General features: G+C 38.1%; 1 protein-coding gene across 1 annotated transcript in view; it reads left to right on the top strand.

The window, feature by feature from the left end:
• Positions 1-4,115: 4,115 nt before the first annotated feature.
• The window catches only part of IDO2 (indoleamine 2,3-dioxygenase 2), a 75,448-nt gene continuing 58,473 nt past the window's right edge, over positions 4,116-21,090 (top strand). The window contains exon 1 of the mRNA XM_049631479.1: positions 4,116-4,517. Within this exon, the coding sequence (XP_049487436.1) occupies positions 4,419-4,517 (99 nt within the window). The 5' untranslated portion in view covers positions 4,116-4,418. The remainder of the gene's footprint in view (positions 4,518-21,090) is intronic.

Genomic DNA, 21,090 nt, shown 5'->3' on the forward strand with positions numbered 1-21,090 from the left:
AGTGATTGGAACAGAAAAGGATATAATCAGAATGATAGCAAAGAAAACCAGGAAAAGGTTTTTAAAAAGGATTTCCAGAATGAGGTGAAAAAAACATGAGAAAAATAGCATTTACTGTTGTCTGATAAATGTTTCATTTCTAGTTTCTCATTTATTTATTCCAAAATGTCTCTTGGATAAATGTTACTATTTTCTGCAGATGTGGAAACAGAGCCTCAGAATTTTAAGCCACCTGTTAAAAAGCCACATAATGGGTAGGTGATAGCGATTCATACTCAGGTAGGCCTAGCTGATTTCACAGTGGGACATTCTGGGCTGAGAGGCAGCTAGTCAGAATTCCAGTCCAATCCTCCCGTGCACTCCCAAGGATGACAGTTGATAAGTCATTTCACTCCCATAAATGTCAAGCTTTTCACATATTTAATGAGGGTGTTGAACTAGATCTTTTATCCTATAATGTTCCTTTCAGTTCTGATATTTTATTATTCTATGCTTTTATAATGTTATAGTAAATTCTTGAGACGGTATAGAGGGAATGGATGAAAAATAACATGACTAGCATCAACAAAAATAACTGGGCCATCTGTTCATCTGAAACTGTAAGAGAAAACAAGATGATCAAACGTATAAAGTTTGAGAAATTGCATTTAGAAGGTGTAGGGAACTGAATGTCAAGACTGGTTGAATATTGGGTTGAGGGAAAGTAGATAACTGAAAATGGCTCTCAGGTGTCAGATGGAGCATAAATCAATAAGGATACTTAAAAAAATTTTTTTCTAAATAAAATTTATCGTCAAATTTTAAATTTGACGTAAAATTTATGTTAGCTAGCATACAGTGTACGTAGTGTGCTCTTGGTTTCGGGAGTAGATTCCTATGATTCATCACTTACATACAAGACCCAGTGCTCATCCCAACAAGTGCCCTCCTCATCACCCATCACCCATTTTCCCCTCCCCCACCCCCTTCAACCCTCTGTTTGTTCTCTGTATTTAAGAATCTCTTATGGTTTGCCTCCCTCTCTGTTTGAAACTATTTTATTCCCCTTCCTTTTTCCCATGGTCTTCTGTTAAGTTTCTCAAGTTCCACATATAAGTGAAAACATATGATATCTTTCTCTGACTGACTTATTTCACTTAGCATAATACCCTCCAGTTCCTTCCACATTGTTGCAAATAGCAAGATTTCATTCTTTCTCATTGCCAAGTAATATTCCATTGTATATATAAACCATATCTTCTTTATCCATTCATCAGTTGATGAACATTTGGGCTCTTTCCATAATTTGGCTATTGTTGATAGAACTGCTATAAACATTGGGATGCATGTGCCCCTATGAATCAACACTCCTGTATCCGTTGGGTAAATTCTTAGTAGGGCTATTGCTGGGTCATAGGGTAATTCTGTTTTTAATTTTTTGAGGAACCTCCACACTGTTTTCCAGAGTAGCTGTACCAGTGTTCATGCCCCCCAACAGTGCAAGAGGATTTCTCGCCAACATGTGTTGTTTCCTGAGTTGTTAATTTTAGCCACTCTGACTGGTGTGAGGTAGCATCTCAGTTTGGTTTTGATTTGTATTTCCCTGATGATGAGTGATGTTGAGCATCTTTTCATGTGTCTGTTGGCCATTTGGATGTCTTCTTAGGAAGTGTCTATTCATGTCTTATGCCCATTTATTCACCAGATTATTTGTTTTTCGGGTGTTGAGTTTGGTAAGTTCTTTATAGATTTTGGATACTAACCCTTTTTCTGAGACATCATTTGCAAATATCTTCTCCCATTCCGTCAGTTGCCTTTTAGTTTTGCTTGTTGTTTTCTTCACTGTGCAGAAGCTTTTTATCTTGATGAGGTCCCAATACTTCATTTTTGCTTTTGTTTCCCTTGCCTTTGGAGGTATGTTGAGTAAGAAGTTGCTGCAGTTGAGATGAAAGAGGGTGTTGTCTGCTTTCTCCTAGGGTTTTGATGGTTTCCTGTTTCACATTAGGTCTTTCACCCATTTTGAGTTTACTTTTGTATATTGTGCAAGAAAGTGGTCCAGTTTCATTATTCTGCATGTTGCTGTACAGTTCTCACAGCACCATTTGCTAAAGATACTGCCCTAATTCCACTGGATACTCTTTCCTGTTTTGTCAAAGATTAGCCGGCCATACATTTGTGGGTCCATTTCTGGGTTCTCTATTTGATCCCATTTACAATTGCACCAAAACCCATAAAATACCTAGAATTAAACCTTACCAAAGATGTAAAAGACTTGTATGCTTAAAACTATAGAAAACTTATGAAAGAAATTGAAAAAGACACAAAGAAATGGAAAAACCTTCCATGCTCATGGATTGGAAGAATAAATATGGATAAAATGTTGATACTACCCAAAGCAATCTACACATTCAGTGCAATCCCAATCAAAATTGCCTCCAGCATTCTTCTCAGAGCTAGAACAATCAACCCTAAAATTTGTATAGAACCACAAAAGACCCTGAATAGGCAAAGTAATGTTGAAAAAGAAAACCAAATCTGGAGGCATCATAATCCCAGACTTTAGCCTATACTTCAAAGCTGTAATCATCAAGACAGTATGGTATTGGCACGAAAACAGATACATAGACCAATTAGGCTACTTTTGAAAGACAACTTTTAAAGTTGAACCTTCCATAGGAACTGTTCAATGAATGATCAGAGAACTTCCTGCTCTTAGCTTTTCTATTTATCATAGAGAAAGGGAAGAAGAAGATGTGTTCAGATAAATTAGCTTCCAAATCAATTTGTCTACAACTTTTGACCTAAGTTTAGGTTCCATTTGGCAAAAGGTAGAGTCTTCAGAATTTCCATACTGCAGATCTATGGACTGGAACTTATAACCTGGCTCCATAGTAAAGAAAATTCAAACTATAGGAGCAGCTGGTGGTTCACTTGGTTAAGCATCCAACTCTTGATTTCAGTTCAGGTCATGATCTCATGATCTTGAGATTGAGCCCTCAGTCAGGCTCTATCCTGAGTGCGGGGCGTGCTTGGGATTCTCTCTCCCTCTCTTTCTGCACTTCTCTCTCTCTCTCTCACAGTAAATAAATAAACACCTTTTTAAAAAAAGTTTATCTTCTTCTCTCTCTCTGTCCCTCCCCTGTTAGAGAGCACACATGTGTGCACATGCTGTCTGTCTCTCTCTCTCCTTCTCTCCCTCTCTCTCTCTCTCTTTCTCAAAAAACAAACAAACTGTAAGAGCACTTTTGACAGACAGCCTGGCAGCCTGATCTAGGGAACACAGCAATGGCTTGGAAATCAAGGTACCTCAGCTCTAAGGGTGCCTGGGTGGCTCAGTCGGTTAAGCGTCCGACTTCAGCTCAGGTCACAATCTTGCGGTCCGTGAGTACGAGCCCCGCGTCGGGCTCTGGGCTGATGGCTCAGAGCCTGGAGCCTGCTTCTGATTCTGTGTCTCCCTCTCTCTCTGCCCCTCCCCCGTTCATGCTCTGTCTCTTTCTCTGTCTCAAAAATAAATAAAAAACGTTAAAAAAATTTTTAAGATACCTCAGCTCTAGTCCTCACTCTGCCAATAATTAGTGGAGTGACAATAGACAGGATTATCTATATGGTGTTCCTCAGTTTACTACTCTGTAAAATCAGTAAAAGGAGTAGTTCCTTCATAGGTAAAGTCACCCATTTTAGTAGAAGTTTCTCAAAAGATGGTTGATAAAGGTAGAGGGTTCAATCATATAATCTGTTCAGACTCCTAAGTTTATTAATATCCACTACTTCATTTGTTAAAAATATATATGTCTTCCTTATTGTGGCTAAAGATTTCAAAAAATGATTAAATGTTATTTCTTAAAGTAAATCAAAGCAGTTGTTTAGAATATGTTGTTCAGACCCCCTCTGAGGTTCTGATATGTATTTAGAGTCTTCCTCTGATCTCCAGTCACCACCAACCACTGAAATATCTGTCTAAAGGTGACTCACTTCCAGTTTTAATCATTCACTCCTTTGGGATAAAGACCCTGTTGTCAAAATTCATTTTGGACAAGATTACTGTCAGGATATTTGGAATCAGCCATAACCAAAGTACTAGCTCATTTCCCCTTTTCCAAAGGAGAACAAATTGTCTTTGGACTTAAAACCAATCTTTAAAACCAATTTTCTCTTACTACATGTGTGTAAAAAGAAAGGAGATATTTTTTTTCTTTTGTGATTCTGTTTGCCTGTTTGTTTTAGTCAGCAGTCTCTAATTGTTTACTCAACCTTGTGTCAGAGAAAGTTTATAGCATTCTGGAATTCAACCTCAGACCAAGGTTCTCCTCTGTTGCTGAGACACTGCAGAATTGCAGCAAGAAGATGCCATCCTGAAGCTCCCTCAACCTGGGTCTTTGGTATATTTGGAATCGTTGTCACTCAGGACTGGCTTTAGTGCAGATACTTCAGACAAAATTATGGAACCTCAAAGTCAGAATTTGAAGACAATACCATTATTATCTTTAGGAAGATTTCATATTTCTGAAGAGTATGGCTTTCTTCTGCCAAATCCTTTGGTAAGTATAGAACCTTGGACCAGGACAGAATAGGTGTCTCATGATGCTGATTTGTTCTCTCTTTTATCTGCTTAGTTTATGTGGTCATTAGGGGAGATGCAATATAAATACCTGAGAAAGATGTTACAAATAAATCAACATGGAATTATGAAAAGAGAAAAGTGACAGCTACATACAGCACAGGATAGTTCAAATGGAATGTTTTAATGCCGGTTATTTTTAATAGATTGTCAATCAGTCCAGTAAACTTATTAGCAAATCTGGGTTACCAAGGAAAAGACAGAACTTAGAGATCAAGTAAGGGAGCAAATCAGTTTATCTTCACTTGCTAGTAGGAGTGCAGAAAGAACACAAAAGACCATGGGTACTTTCGGTGTTGGTAGGAAGAGTTAGATATTCACAGACATTGCTGAGAAGAGAAAGAAACCCGTGAGAACTAACAATACCTATTTTTGAATTCTATTGAAGGCACAGCTTATAATCCAATTCTGTTTCATCAGTTAACTCATTTTTTTTTATGTTTATTTTTGAGAGAGCGAGATAGAATGTGGTAGGGGAGGGACAGAGAGAGAAAGAGGGAGACACAGAATCTGAAGCAGGCTCCAGGCTCCGAGCTGTCAGCACAGATACGGAGCTTGAACCCACAAACTGTGAGATCATGACCTGAGCTGGAGTCAGACACTTAGCCAACTGAACCACCCAGGGGCCCCATCAGTGAACCCTTAACATTGTTTACTCTTTGTGGCTCAAAGCCTATTACGCTAAGACTGTAAGAGTTCTTAGAAGTCACCTGGTCCCACCTTCCTGCTTTTATATTTCAGCTGGCTGAAGTGCACAGGAAGTGGCTTGCCAAAGTCATTTTAGTGTCAAAAGCTGAACTAATACTCAGCACTGCTAACATCTTTTTTCTACTACATCATTGATAAGGGCCCAAACTACTCGGGTGAGAATCTAGGGGTCCAATACTGCAGCTTTTGTGATGACTTAATAGATCCAATTCTACACCTTCCCTGTAGGCCTAATTCATCTTTAACTACAATTAAAGAATACTCTAGAATTCAATGAACTTTTATTGAATACCTATTCTAATGCTTATTTATTTTTGATTGTTATTAGAAGAATATAGATGAAGATATCATCTATTGACTCTTCCCAAAAGCTCTCTGTAGAGCTGTTAGTTGAGAGAACAAGTCACAGATCTGCAAGTAACTTGAGCATTAGAAGTAATGACTTCAGGATGTTATGGAGAATAGGGTTGTAGCCCAGTGTATAGATCGCAATCTCTGACTGCAACTAGGGTGACTGTGGATCTGTATTTGCCAGGGACTGAAAGGGTTGTCAAGACGTGAGGCTTTCAGGGCTAAAGCAAGAAAGTCCTGGGCAAACCAGAACATGTCAGTCACTCTGACTTGCACTTACTAAATCTTGTACCCCTGTATAAATCACAAGCATTGCCTGACCCCAGTTTTCACATGTAGTAGGTGAAGATCTGATGCCACTCCCCCTGGATTGTTGTGGAGCATGAGACACTTTAATAAATCCAGCTTAAGGAATAGAAGCAGTTCTTCGAACCCTCATTCTAGTGCTCACTCTGTGTGTAAAACTTGATTTGGGAATATTCCCATTGTCCCTGGTTCACAAGGAAAGAAAAGCCAATAGGCTAACACATTCTTATTGAGGTTAAATATTTACACTGAGCAGAGGAAAAATAATAATATAAAGTATGTAACTTTATAGAGCCATAATGATTGAGCTCCCCTCTTTGTTTCCTTTTTTATATATAAATAAGAACTCTAGATGAGAAACAATAAAAGTTTCAAGTGCTTGTGATTGGTTCTGAGCCAGATCATGTCTGTCTTGTGATTTGGTTAATGGCTATCCCTTAGGAGAAATTTCCATTGCTGAGCTCATTATAAAAAATTCCCTGACAAACTGGGCCAACTTTATAATAGTCCTATGCTAGATTTATGAAAAGTGATTCTGTATTTCAGTTTTATTTTCATTTGCTCTCATTGGTGTGAAATTTTAAACCGCTCTACTTCTGGGAAGAGGCGAGAGAGGAAGTTTTCATCAGAATCTGCCCTGTAGTTGCTTCATTAGGAGGGGTTCTGTCGCAGGTTGCATCAGTCAGCTAGCAGTGTTGATACTGATCACAAATTAGGAAATGTCTGTCACTGACATTGTCAAGGGCTCAAATAAGTTTTTCTTTCCTTTAGTATAAAGGCAAGTGATGGGAGAACTGTTCCTTCATGCCCTCTGGCCCAAAGATGCTCTTTCAGCAAGCTTAGTTGCTTCTATAAATATTTACTTCAAAGTCTTTCTCCAGAAAACAGTCAAGCTAATGAATAAGCAAGCAAATATTGTGGCTTTAGGGGAGGGGCCTAGGTTAGTTTTCAGTGCTTTACCCCACTGTTTGTATCCACTCTCAAACATTTCCAGGGTCTAACGTTTCAGTGTAGAAAATGTATACCTGTCAGACCCGTGTCCATAAATATGCCACAAAAATCCTTTGCCAGATCATGGGTCCCGTGCATGTGTATGTGTGTTTGGGTGGGGAGAGGTGGGAAGTAATTTTTCCTTAGATATAAACAATACAAGGAAATCAGTTTGGCAGAAAAACAGGAGTCTATGTACACTATAGATGGAGATCAGATTGGTGTGGAACTAAGATCTCCAATGTCAGGCTTGAGTTTAGATTTCGCACATCTGGAAAATAATATAATGCAACAGGCATTTCAATGTTTTTCCCAAAAGACTGTTAAGTGCAGGGTGGGTTCGAACAGCTGTTGCTGAACTGCACACCAAAATCACTCAGGGAACTTTAAAAAATACTGATGCCAGAACCCCAACCCAACGGTTAATTCCGAATCTCTAACCTAAATAATTCAGTGCTTGAAAATCATAAAATGCTTCGAGGACAGTGCAGGTTCAGGTTAGAGACAGGGGCCTACACTTGAGAGGTTGGCTATAGGTGTCATGGCTACAAGAAGCTCTGAGTAGAGCTTGGAAGTCATTTTTATGCAAAAACAAAGAAAGAGGGAAATTTTAAGTGTGCCATGGAGCAGCAGACAAGGAATGATGCCATGGGGACACTGGGAACTGTATTCTTTATAGCAATCAAGTGGCTACTTAGGAAAAAGAGATAGATATATCCTCTCCTGTAGAAATCCAAAGTCCTTGATAGAAGCAGTAGACTCCATGGGCACCTGGGTGGCTCAGTCGGTTAAGCATCCAACTGTTGGTTTCAGCTCAGGCCATGATCTCATGGGTTGTGAGTTTGAGCCTCACATTGGGCTCCACACTGACAATATGGGGCCTACTTGGGATTCTCGGTCTCTCTGTCTCTCTTTCTCTGCCCCTCCCTTTCTTGTTCTATCTCTCTAAATAAATAAATAAATAAACTTAAAAAAAAAGGAGGATTTGAGGCAGTGATGGTGATATAGTAGTGATAGAGACAAAGTGATCAGATTTCATAATAGTTAATGTAGATCAATAAAGAAAAACGTGTTTGGGGATAGGGAGGTTGGATGGGGTGTGGATTTCTGTGCCAAAATTAAGGAACTAAGAAAGTGAGTAAAGCCAAAGGAGAAATGTGCAGACAGAGATAAGGAAATAGGAGGAGCAGGAATAACCAAGACAGTCATCTGGAAACTGGAATTTAAACAATGAAACCACTTAGAGTTTTCTCACGTAGGACATCTCTGCTGTAGAGAAACATGACACAACTTGAGATGAGCTGACGGATCCTAAGAAAGAATGAAAAGATTGGCCATGGGAAAATACAAATCTGCTAATTTCATTCAAATTGAGGCTCAGGGCATTTATTTGTTTCCCAGGTCTGCTGTAACAAAATTACCACAGTTTTGGTGTCTTAAAACAATAGAAATGTATTCTTGCAGAGAGCTAAAGAGTAGAAGTCTGAATTCAGGGTGTTGGCAGGCTCAGTTTCCCTCCAATCATTCTACAAGAGGATCCCCACTGTCCTCTCCCTTCTTCCTGGGGCTCCAGCCATTCCATTTTCATGGCAGAATAACTCCAATCTTTAGGTCCATCGTTAGGTGGCCTTCTTTGTGGCTGTGTCTTCTTCCTCTTGTCTATGTCTTCTCTTATAAGGACACTTGTTATTGGAACCACCCTAATCTAAGATGATTTCATCTTGCAATCAGTCATTAACCAAAAAAGACCCTTTTTTCCAAATGGGGTCACATTCAGTTTCCAAGGAGATCTCCCTTCCTTTCTCTCTCTCTGTCTCTGTCTCCCTCTCTGTCTCTTTTTTCTTTCTTGCCTTTTGGAGGAGGCATACATTAAATACACCATGGGGGGTGAGATGAAAAGATAGAATGTTAGAAGGAGGGAGGGGCCTGAGCAACCAGAACTACAATTGCCCTAAGATTCCCAAATCTGACCACACAAGCATGGGAAGGTGAAGACAATGAAAAGCAGAGTCCAAGATATCAAAATATCAATGGGTCATAGGGACAGTTAAATATCACTGACCAGTTTTGTCAGCATAACGTTAGCTCATATTCACCAGTATGACCTTGATATTCTGAAGAAAAGGCAATCCTCTGCTGTAAAATTGTAGGTATGAGGTCAGAGGGAAGTTAGAATATGAAAAAGCATTGTATGGGCAGTAATTATATGACCAGAGCTACATGGGAAAGGAGCCTCTTCTACATGAATTTAAAAGGATATGCTACAGGGGCGCCTGGGTGTCTCAGTCGGTTGAGCGTGTGACTTCGGCTCAGGTCATGATCTCACAGTCTGTGAGTTCCAGCCCTGCATCGGGCTCTGTGCTGACAGCTCAGACCCTGGAGCCTGCTTCAGATTCTGTGTGTGTCTCTCTCTCTCTGCCCCTTCCCTGCTCATGCTCTGTCTCTGTCTGTCCCAAAAACAAATAAAAAAACATTAAAATAAATAAATAAATAAATAAATAAATAAATAAAAGGTTATGCTACAATCATGTTTTGAAACTGTGGCCTTTGCAGTAGGAAATAGGGAGGAGGAGCAAGGACATACTTTTCAAAAACTCAATTTTGTGTTTTTATTCTCTGACTAGAAATAAAAAACAAAAAATTTATGTTGTGATGATAATTTACAATTGAAAGATATTCCATAAAATCAGATTTCAGTTTCTTTCTTCATTTTTTCCAATGAAGTCTTTGTATCCTCAGGAAGTTATTCTTTGGGGTTCATGATATTTCTTAATATTCTTCTTCTTTTTTTTTTTAAGAGAAAGAAAGAGAGTGTGTGCACGTGCATGAGTGGGGGAGGGACAGGAGAGAGAGAGAGAATCCTTTGCAGGGTCCACACTAAGCAGGCTCAATCAAGAGTCAGATGCTCAACTGACTGAGCCACCCAGGTGCCCTGTGATGTCTCTTCTCTTAAGACAATTCTAGTTAAGAAATAGTGCATAGTAAATAAGACAAATTCTGATTAATGGCATAGACAGATTTGACAGTAGTCATACTGATTTGAGTTTGAATTCCAGCTGAAATTCTTATCAGTTTTAAACCTAACAAGTTATATTTAATCTCTTTGAACCTTATTTTCCCTTTATGGGTATGCTACAAGGATCAAAGTAAGAAATCCATACAAGTTAGATATGACTGCCCCTTATAATTTTGACAATCTGGTTTAAGTCTAGAACTCAATTCTAGACCAGCCTAGGCCATGGTCTTACTGACAACAGGATAAGTTATAACCATATAGCCCAGAATTTCTATTTTTTTTCCATATATGAAATTCATTGTCAAATTGGTTTCCATACAATACCCAGTGATCATCCCAAAAGGTACCCTCCTCAATACACATCACCCACCCTCTCTTCCCTCTCACCCCCCATCAATCCTCAGTTTGTTCTTAGTTTTTAAGAGTCTCATGCTTTGGCTCTCTCCCACTCTAACCTCTTTTTTTTTCCCCGTCCCTCCCCCCTGGGTTTCTGTTAAGTTTCTCAGGATCCACATAAGAGGGAAAACATATGGTATCTGTCTTTCTCTGTATGGCTTATTTCACTTAGCATAACATTCTCCAGTTCCACCCATGTTGCTACAAAGGGCCATATTTCATTCTTTCTCATTGCCACGTAGTACTCCATTGTGTATATAAGCCACAATTTCTTTATCCATTCATCAGTTGATGGACATTTCGGCTCTTTCCATAATTTGGCTATTGTTGAGAGTGCTGCTATAAACATTGGGGTACAAGTGCCCTTATGCATCAGTACTCCTGTATCCCTTGGGTAAATTCCTAGCAGTGCTCCTGCTGGGTCATAGGGTAGATCTATTTTTAATTTTTTGAGGAAGCTCCACACTGTTTTCCAGAGCGGCTGCACCAGTTTGCATTCCCACCAACAGCGCAAGAGGGTTCCCGTTTCTCCACATCCTCTCCAGCATCTATAGTCTTCTGATTTGTTCATTTTGGCCACTCTGACTGGTGTGAGGTGTTATCTGAGTGTGGTTTTGATTTGTATTTCCCTGATGAGGAGCGACGTTGAGCATCTTTTCATGTGCCTGTTGGCCATCCGAATGTCCTCTTTGCAGAAGTGTCTATTCATGTTTTCTGCCCATTTCTTCACTGGGTTATTTGTTTTTTGGGTGTGGAGTTGGGCGAGCTCTTTATAGATTTTGGATACTAGCCCTTTGTCTGATATGTCATTTGCAAATATCTTTTCCCATTCCGTTGGTTGCCTTTTAGTTTTATTGATTGTTTCCTTTGCTGTGCAGAAGCTTTTTATCTGCATGAGGTCCCAGTAGTTCATTTTTGCTTTTAACTCCCTTGCCTTTGGGGATGTGTCAAGTAAGAAATTGCTACAGCTAAGGTCAGAGAGGTCTTTTTCTGCTTTCTCCTCTAGGGTTTCGATGGTTTCCTGTCTCACATTCAGGTCCTTTACCCATTTTGAGTTTATTTTTGTGAATGGTGTGAGAAAGTGGTCTAGTTTCAATCTTCTGCACGTTGCTGTCCAGTTCTCCCAGCACAATTTGTTAAAGAGACTGTCTTTTTTCCATTGGATATTCTTTCCTGCTTTGTCAAAGATTAGTTGGCCATACGTTTGTGGGTCTAGTTCTGGGGTTTCTATTCTATTCCATTGGTCTATGTGTCTGTTTTTGTGCCAATACCATGCTGTCTTGATGATGACAGCTTTGTAGTAGAGGCTAAAGTCTGGGATTATGATGCCTCCTGCTTCGGTCTTCTTCTTCAAAATTACTTTGGCTATTCGGGGCCTTTTGTGGTTCCATATGAATTTTAGGATTGCTTGTTCTAGTTTTGAGAAGAATGCTGGTGCAATTTTGATTGGGATTGCATTGAATGCGTAGATAGCTTTGGGTAGTATTGACATTTTGACAATATTTATTCTTCCAATCCATGAGAATGGAATGTTTTTCCATTTCTTTATGTCTTCTTCAATTTCCTTCATAAGCTTTCTATAGTTTTCAGCATACAGATCTTGTACATCTTTGGTTACATTTATCCCTAGGTATTTTATGCTTCTAGGTGCGATTGTGAATGGGATCAGTTTCTTTATTTGTTTTTCTGTTGCTTCATTATTAGTGTATAAGAATGCAACTGATTTGTGTACATTGATTTTGAATCCTGCGGCTTTTCTGAATTCATGTATCAGTTCTAACAGACATTTGGTGGAGTCCATCTGATTTTCCATGTATAATATCATGTCATCTGCAAAAAGTGAAAGCTTAACTTCATCTTTACCAATTTTGATGCCTTTGATTTCCTTTTGTTGTCTGATTGCTGATGCTAGAACTTCCAGCACTATGTTAAACAACAGCGGTGAGAGTGGACATCCCTGTCATGTTCCAGATCTCAGGTAAAAAGCTCTGTTTTTCCCATTGAGGATGGTGATAGCTGTGGGCTTTTCATAAATGGCTCTTATGATGTTTAAGTATGTTCCTTCTATCCCGATTTTCTCGAGGGTTTTTATTAAGAAAGGATGCTGAATTTTGTCAAATGCTTTTTCTGCATAGATTGAAGGATCATATGGTTCTTATCTTTTCTTTTATTAATGTGATGTATCACGTTGATTGATTTGTGAATGTTGAACCAGCCCTGCATCCCAGGAATGAATCCCACTTGATCATGGTGAATAATTCTTTTTATATGCTGTTGAATTCGATTTGCTAGTGTCTTATTGAGAATTTTTGCATCCATATTCATCAGGGATATTGGCCTGTAGTTCTCTTTTTTTACTGAGTCTCTGTCTAGTTTAGGAATCAAAGTAATACTGGATTCATAGAATGAGTCTGGAAGTTTTCCTTCCCTTTCTATTTCTTGGAATAGCTTGAGAAGGATAGGTATTATCTCTGCTTTAAACGTCTAGTAGAACTCCCCTGGGAAGCCATCTGGTCCAGGACTCTTATTTGTTGGGAGATTTTTGATAACTGATTCAATTTCCTCACTGGTTATGGGTCTGTTCAAGCTTTCTATTTCCTCCTGATTGAGTTTTAGAAGTGTGTGGGTGTTCAGGAATTTGTCCATTTCTTCCAGGTTGTCCAGTTTGATGACATATAATTTTTCATAGTATTCCCTGATAATTGCTTGTATTTCTAAGGGATTGGTTGTAATAATTCCATTTTCATTCATGATTTTACCTATTTGGGTAATCTCCCTTTTCTTTTTGAGAAGCCTGGCTAGAGGTTTATCAACTTAGTTTATTTTTTCAAAACACCAACTCTTGGTTTCATTGATCTGCTCTACAGTTTTTTTTTTAGATTCTATATTGTTTATTTCTGCTCTGATCTTTATTATTTCTCTTCTTCTGCTGGGTTTAGGCTGCCTTTGCTGTTCTGCTTCTATTTCCTTTAGGTGTGCTGTTAGATTTTGAATTTGGGATTTTTCTTGTTTCTTGAGATAGGCCTGGATTGCTATGTATTTTCCTCTCGGGACTGCCTTCGCTGCATCCCAAAGCATTTGGATTGTTGTATTTTCATTTCCGTTTGTTTCCATATATTTTTTAATTTCTTCTCTAATTGCCTGGTTGACCCACTCATTCTTTATTAGAGTGTTCTTTAACCTCCATGCTTTTGGAGGTTTTCCAGACTTTTTCCTGTGGTTGATTTCAAGCTTCATAGCATTGTGGTCTGAAAGTATGCATGGTATGATTTCAATTCTTGTATACTTAGGAAGGGCTGTTTTGTGACCCAGTATGTGATCTATCTTGGAGAATGTTCCATGTGCACTCGAGAAGAAAGTATATTCTGTTGCTCTGGGATGCAGAGTTCTAAATATATCTGTCAAGTCCATCTGATCCAATGTATCATTCAGGGCCCTTGTTTCTTTATTGACCGTGTGTCTAGATGATCTATCCATTGTTGTAAGTGGGGTGTTAAAGTCCCCTGCAATTATCACATTCTTATCAATAAGGTTGCTTATGTTTGTGAGGAAGTGTTTTATATATTTGGGGGTTCCTGTATTTGGCGCATAGACATTCATAATTGTTAGCTCTTCCTGATGGATAGACCCTGTAATTATTATATAATGCCCTTCTTCATCTCTTGTTACAGCCTTTAATTTAAAGTCTAGTTTGTCTGATATAAGTATGGCTACTCCAGCTTTCTTTTGACTTCCAGTAGCATGATAGATAGTTCTCCATCCCCTCACTTTCAATCTGAAGGTGTCCTCAGGTCTAAAATGAGTCTCTTGTAGACAGCAAATAGATGGGTCTTGTTTTTTTATCCATTCTGATACCCTATGTCTTTTGGTTGGTGCATTTAGTCCATTTACGTTTAGTGTTATTATAGAAAGATATGGGTTTACAGTCATTGTGATGTCTGTAGGTTTCATGTTTGTAGCGATGTCTCTGTTACTTTGTCTCACAGGATCCCCCTTAGGATCTCTTGTAGGGCTGGTTTAGTGGTCACAAATTCCTTCAGTTTTTGTTTGTTTGGGAAGACCTTTATCTCTCCTTCTATTCTAGATGACAGACTTGCTGGATAAAGGATTCTCGGCTGCATATTTTTTCTGTTTATCATGTTGAAGATTTCCTGCCATTCCTTTCTGGCCTGCCAAGTTTCCGTAGAGAGATCCGTCATGAGTCTTATCGGTCTCCCTTTATATGTTAGGGCATGTTTATCCCTAACTGCTTTCAGAATTTTCTCTTTATCCTTGTATTTTGCCAGTTTCACTCTGATATGTCGTGCAGAAGATCAATTCAAGTTACGTCTGAAGGGAGTTCTCTGTGCCTCTTGGATTTCAATGCCTTTTTCCTTCCCCAGATCAGGGAAGTTCTCAGTTATGAATTCTTCAAGTACACCTTCAGCACATTTCCCTCTCTCTTCCTCATCTGGAATACCAATTATGTGTATATTATTTCTTTTTAGTGCATCACTTAATTCTCTAATTTTCCCCTCCATACTCCTGGACTTTTTTATCTCTCTTTTTCTCAGCTTCCTCCTTTTCCATAATTTTATCTTCTAGTTCCCCTATTCTCTCCTCTGCCTCTTCAATCCCAGCTGTGGTCATTTCCATTTTATTTTGCAGCTCATTTATAGCATTTTTTAGCTCCTCCTGGCTGTTCCTTAGTCCCTTGATCTCTGTAGCAATAGATTCTCTGCTGTCCTCTATTCTGTTTCCAAGCCCAGTGATTAATTTTATGACTAATATTCTAAATTCACTTTCTGTTATATTTTTTAAATCCTTTTTGATCAGTTCGTTAGCTGTCGTTATTTCCTGGAGATTCTTTTGAGGGGAATTCTTCTGTTTTGTCATGTTGGATAGTCCCTGGAGTGGTGTGGAACTGTGGGGCACTTCCCCTGTGCAGTCTTGAATAACTTGAGTTGGTGGGCCAGGCCACAGTCAGACCTGATGTCTGCCTCAGCCCACCACTGGGGCCACCGTCAGACTGGTGTGTACCTTCTCTTCCCCTCTCCTAGGGGCGGGATTCACTGTGGGGTGGCGTGGCCTGTCTGGGCTACTTGCACACTGCCAGGCTTGTGGTGCTGGGGATCTGGTGTATTATCTGGGGTGGATCGGCAAGGTGCATGGGGGCAGGATGGGCAGGCTCAGCTTGCTTATCCTTTGGTGATCTGCTTTGGGAGGGGCCCTGCGTCACCGGGAGGGAGTCAGACCCGCCACTGCCGGAGGGATGGATCCGCAGAAGCACAGCGTTGGGTGTTTGTGCAGTGCAAGTAAGTTCTCTGACATAAACTGGTTCCCTTTGGGATTTTGGCTGGTGGATGGGTGAGGGAGATGGCGCTGGTGAGCGCCTTTGTTCCCTGCCAAGCTGTGCTCTGTCATCCGGGACTCAACAACTCTCTCTCCCATTGTCCTCCAGCCTTCCCGCTCTCCGAGCAGAGCTGTTAACTTATAACTTCCCAGATGTTAAGTCCCGCTTGCTGTCTGAACACACTCCCTCCGACCCCTTCACTTTTGCAAGCCAGACTCGGAGGCTCTGCTTTGCCGTAGGGCTGCCCCTCTGCCCCGGCTCCCTCCTGCCAGTCTGTGTAGTGCGCACAGCCTCTCCGCCCTTCCTACCCTCTTCTGTGGGCCTCTTGTCTGCGCTTGGCTCCAGAGAATCTGTTCTGCTAGTCTTCTGGTGGTTTTCTGGGTTATTTAGGCAGGTGTAGATGGAATCTAAGTGATCAGCAGGACGTGGTGAGCCTAGCGTCCTCCTATGCCGCCATCTTTTTCCTAGGTAGCCCAGAATTTCTAAATCATGGCCAATTTGAAACAGAATATTTAATCCCATTTCATACAATAATTATGCCAATATTTAGCAAACTATGTGTCTTAATTTGATTTTGAAACATGATTACCCTGAATATCTTCCAACTACTTTTACTAATATCTTATGGCTTTATTATTGATCAAATCTTTCAATTATATACTCAGGTTAATAAGTCCCATAAATTGACAATCCAATGTTTGATATTTTACTTTACATTTATTTTTACTGTTTATATATTATTAATCTTTAGGAATTGGGGAACTACTGAAGTATGGTGGTTTATCATTAGCCCAAATAAATGATTTTATGAAAAATATATTCTAAGTGTTGTTATTTTATTACTAAATTAATAGAAGCATATTAAATAAATATCAAAAATTTTAAAAATTAGTTATGCTTAATAATATAATTTTAATGGTTGCATCAGATTCCATTTGCATGATATAACACTGAAATTTAAACAACATTGGACATATTGGTCAATTTCAATTTCCTCTCACTATTAATAAAACTGATATGTAAAACTTTTGTGTCTATTCCACGCTTGATATTTTAATTCAAACCAAACCGTTTGCCAAAAATTCACTATCTTGTTCCTGAAAATAACTTGTCAGCATTAGCTAAGTTAGAACCCTTTCTCATCATTCTTTCTAACCTCCAACCATTTGTGCTCTCTAGTGTCAAATTAATGACTCTCTGGATTTACTATTCTCTCATTTTTTTTTGCTAGTATTTTATTCCTTGTTTCAATTTAGTGAGTATTTTGTCACTACTTTTTACATTTAAGGGCACTTAGGTAGATGCTTAGGATACAATAGGAGACCAAAACAAAAGATTTAAGGACTCTAGATGACTAATTAGCTTAGTGCCAATTAAAAGCTATAGTCTGTATTATTTAGCTAGTGTTGATTATGGGAAATGAATATGCTCCCTTTCTAGGTGGAGAGAGGGGCCAGAGAAGGTAAACTGCTTTCTATGGTAGCTGCTATCCATAGCTACTCAGCTTTAGTCTCAAATCTATTTATCTGTCCTCAAGGTGGGGGGAAAAAGAAAGAAAAAGAAAAGAAAAGAAAATAGTTATTGTTAAGTACCATTTCCTTAGAAGACATTTTAGCCATCATTTACTTATACTTTGATTTATCTTCCAGCAGCTTATGGAAATATTCTCTCCAAACATCTTCTATATTATTTTTCTAGGTTTTCCTAATTCCATGCATAATAATTTTCTTTTATTTTATTAAAAAATTTTTTTAATGTTTATTTATTTTGAGAGAGAGACACAACGTGAGCAGGGGAGTGGAGGAGAGAGAGGGAGACACAGAATCTGAAGCAGGCTCCAGGCTCAGAGCCTTATGTGAGGCTTGAACTCACAAACGGTGAGATCATGACCTGAGCTGAAGTAGGATGCTTAACCGACTGAGATACTCAGGCGCCCCTTGCATAATAATTTTCTAATGTTAAAATATACTTACAGCAGTGCTCAAAATTGATTGGTCTTGTAACATACTATTGAATCAATTTGATAATATTTTTTTAAGGATTATCCTTTTTGTATTCATAAATAACAGTAGTGTTATTCTTTCAAGGACTACTCCTGAGGTTATATTATCTTCATAAGAGGCACTACATGTGGGGCACCTGGGTGGCTCAGTCGGTTGAGCATCTGACTTCAGCTCAGGTCAGGATCTCACGGTCAGTGAGTTCGAGCCCCATGTCAGGCTCTGTGCTGACAGCTCAGAGCCTGGAGCCTGCTTCAGATTCTGTGTCTCCCTGTCTCTCTGTCCCTCCCCCACTCATGCTCTGTCTTTCTCTCAAAAATAAGTAAACATTTAAAAGATTAAGAAAAAAAAAGATGCATTTGATGCTGTCTCATTTAAAAAAAAATTTTTTTAATGTTTATTTATTTCTGAGACAGAGAGAGGCAGAGCATGAATGGGGGAGGGGCAGAGAGAGAGGGAGACACATAGAATCTGAAGCAGGCTCCAGGCTCTGAGCTGTCAGCACAGAGTCTGACACAGGGCTTGAACTCACAAACTGTGAGATCATGACCCCAACCAAAGTCAGTCGCTCTACAAACTGAACAACACAGGCACCTCAATGCTGTCTCATTTTTAATATGCTCTGGAACAGAAAATATATTACAATTCTCAAGACTGAAGAAATTTTAAGTAGTAAGTTTTTAATTACATTTTCCATTTTTTCTACACTTCTAGATTTAGAAAATTATCTTTTACAGTTTTCCAAATGGTGATTGAATTCAGATTTTCAAATGTATTAACAAAATACATTTATACCATTCTCCTATATTCATTAAGAGTTGAGTTTTTCTTATTTCCTATTATAACCCCTTTATAATATATAATATATAATAATAATATAATAGTAGTAATTACTATTTAGTAAGTATTTGCTTGGTACTTGGCCTGTATTGATCTTAACTACATTTTTCTCACCTGAGCCTCACAATAATATTCACTATTCACAAAATAATTCATTTGAGAATGAGTGGATTCAGCTTTATCTCTGAAACGTATCTCCTAGCTATCCACCATTATTTCCCCCTGTTTCCCTCTGGGTTCTCCCTGCCTCCCCCCCCCCCCCCCCCCCCCACCTTCTACCTTGTCTCATTTCCATTTTTGCCCAGCTGTATAACACTCTGCACAGCAGTCAGAATGACTTTTTGAAACAAAAATCCAACCACATCATTCTTCTCTTTAAAACTCTCACTGCTCTTTAGAACAAAACCAAATATTTTAATGTAGCCTATGAGGCCACTCACACTGCCCACCTATCTCTTCAAAGCCATCTGGTCTTTCTTTCACCTCACTTCACTTTACTGAAGTGAGTTTACTCATGTGAGTTTCTTTCCATTGAAACTTAAATCTTTTATTTCACTTAAGACCATCTGCTTTAAATTCTAATCTGTCTGATAGTTTACATTCTAATTTTTACAGTAATATTGTCACCTAACTTTATTGATATTTTCCTGGTTTATTTCTACTCAGACTTTTATTTTTAAACTTTCTGTGTTATTTTCTTAACCAGAAATTTTAGTTAACCAAAGTGCTAGTCTAACAAAGATTTTATCATTTCTATAAAAGGGTTTATTTTAAAAGCCTATTCTATTTCACATTATAAATGTGTTAAGAAAAATTATTCATAATGAAGCAAAAGGATGGCTGTGTATTCATTTAATACCATCCTGGAGCTCTAACAGTCTCACCTAAGTATTATGTAATCATCCAAGGAATGTCCTTTTGTTTGATATGCTACATACTACTGATTATGGCCCAGTCTGTAAAGTTACATATCAATTTGAAAATGTTTGTACAAAAGAAGCTTCTATTGAATTCTGGTGAGTATAAGATATATCCTTAAAGTAATGATTGTACTGCCTTATAGGACATTAACTGGATTATGGTTATTATTAAACATAGTGATTTGATTTCATGTCCTTTTAAAAAAAAACTCTGTAAATACCTAGTTTAACAAGTGTTTTTGAAGCAACTTTACCATCTTGCTGATTTCTTTATTGATGAACCAAATATATTTTGGACATACATTCTATATTTATATGAGTAAATTTTTAACTTTTTGAAAATTATACTGTGACAGATGTGAAAGTCTAGCAAAAGAATAACATAAAATAGGAAATGGGGCTTCATAAAGGAAGGAAGGCCAAAGATTTAATCATTTTTGGCCTTCCCACTTCTGGATCATCTAATTATTGGGAAAAGGGGAAGAAACACAAGCAAAGTTTCTTTCGAATTTCTACCCAGTCGCACCCATCCCCCTGCCTGCTATTCTCTATGTGTTTACACTGAGGAGGTATTAAGTACACTGAACTCTGAATCAGAAGAGGTTTGACCCAGCCACTGACCGGATGTGTGACCTCAGGAAAGTAGAAATTCATCCAACATCTTTGGGCTCTATTTCGAGATGGAAATGAGATACTATGTTCTAACCCATAACACATAATACACAAATGTAGATAGAGTCAAGATGTAAGCATCAACGATAACTAGAAAGAGCCTAAAGGAAATATTGTTAGATGGGAAGAACTTTCTAAACATAATGTAAAACCCAATGACATAAATGAAAATATTGGTTCATTTGACTACTCTTTTGTGAATGGCTATTTCACATGCATGCCCAAAATGCAATGATCAAACATATGGAAAGATACTCAAACTTGTTAATAATCATGAAATTGTAAATGTATACAATATTATGATAGGATATACAATTTGTGGAAAACCACACAAGAAATTTGCAGGGTTTGTCATTACTAGATGGGAGGATGAGAATTAGGGTACTTTTACTTTCTATCTTATAAATTTTTCTTTTTTGGCTCTTTTGACATAAACATTGATTATATTATTTTTAATCATCATTTCTAAAAGAGGTATATTTCCTGGGAAGTTATTTTAATAAGTTCATTAAATATTAAAACAATTATAGAATTTTAATGCAGTAATATAATACATTTCTTATGTTAAAAGCATAACAAAACAAAAAAAAAGTTTGGTAATGCTCAGTGTTCCTAGAATCATAAATAAGCTGGCACTCCCATTATATATCACATACTATAATTGCAATTATGAATTCATGTTATTTTTCTGTGAGAAAATCAAAAAGTAGTTTTCAACTTTTCCACATGCAGAATCTTTAATCAAGCCAATCCACTTTTATAAATTTGTCCTAATAAGAAGAAAACATCCAAAAATACATGTATATGGGTGACTGTTTCAGATTTGTTAATACTGAAAAATTAAAAACAATTAGTAATATCTATTAATAGAATACTGGAATACCATACAAGATAGATTTATTTATTTATTTATTTATTTATTTATTTATTTATTTAATTTTATTTATTCCAGTTTGAAACCA

This window comes from Panthera uncia, chromosome B1 (assembly GCF_023721935.1).
Source record: "Panthera uncia isolate 11264 chromosome B1, Puncia_PCG_1.0, whole genome shotgun sequence".
Classification (NCBI taxonomy): domain Eukaryota; kingdom Metazoa; phylum Chordata; class Mammalia; order Carnivora; family Felidae; genus Panthera; species Panthera uncia.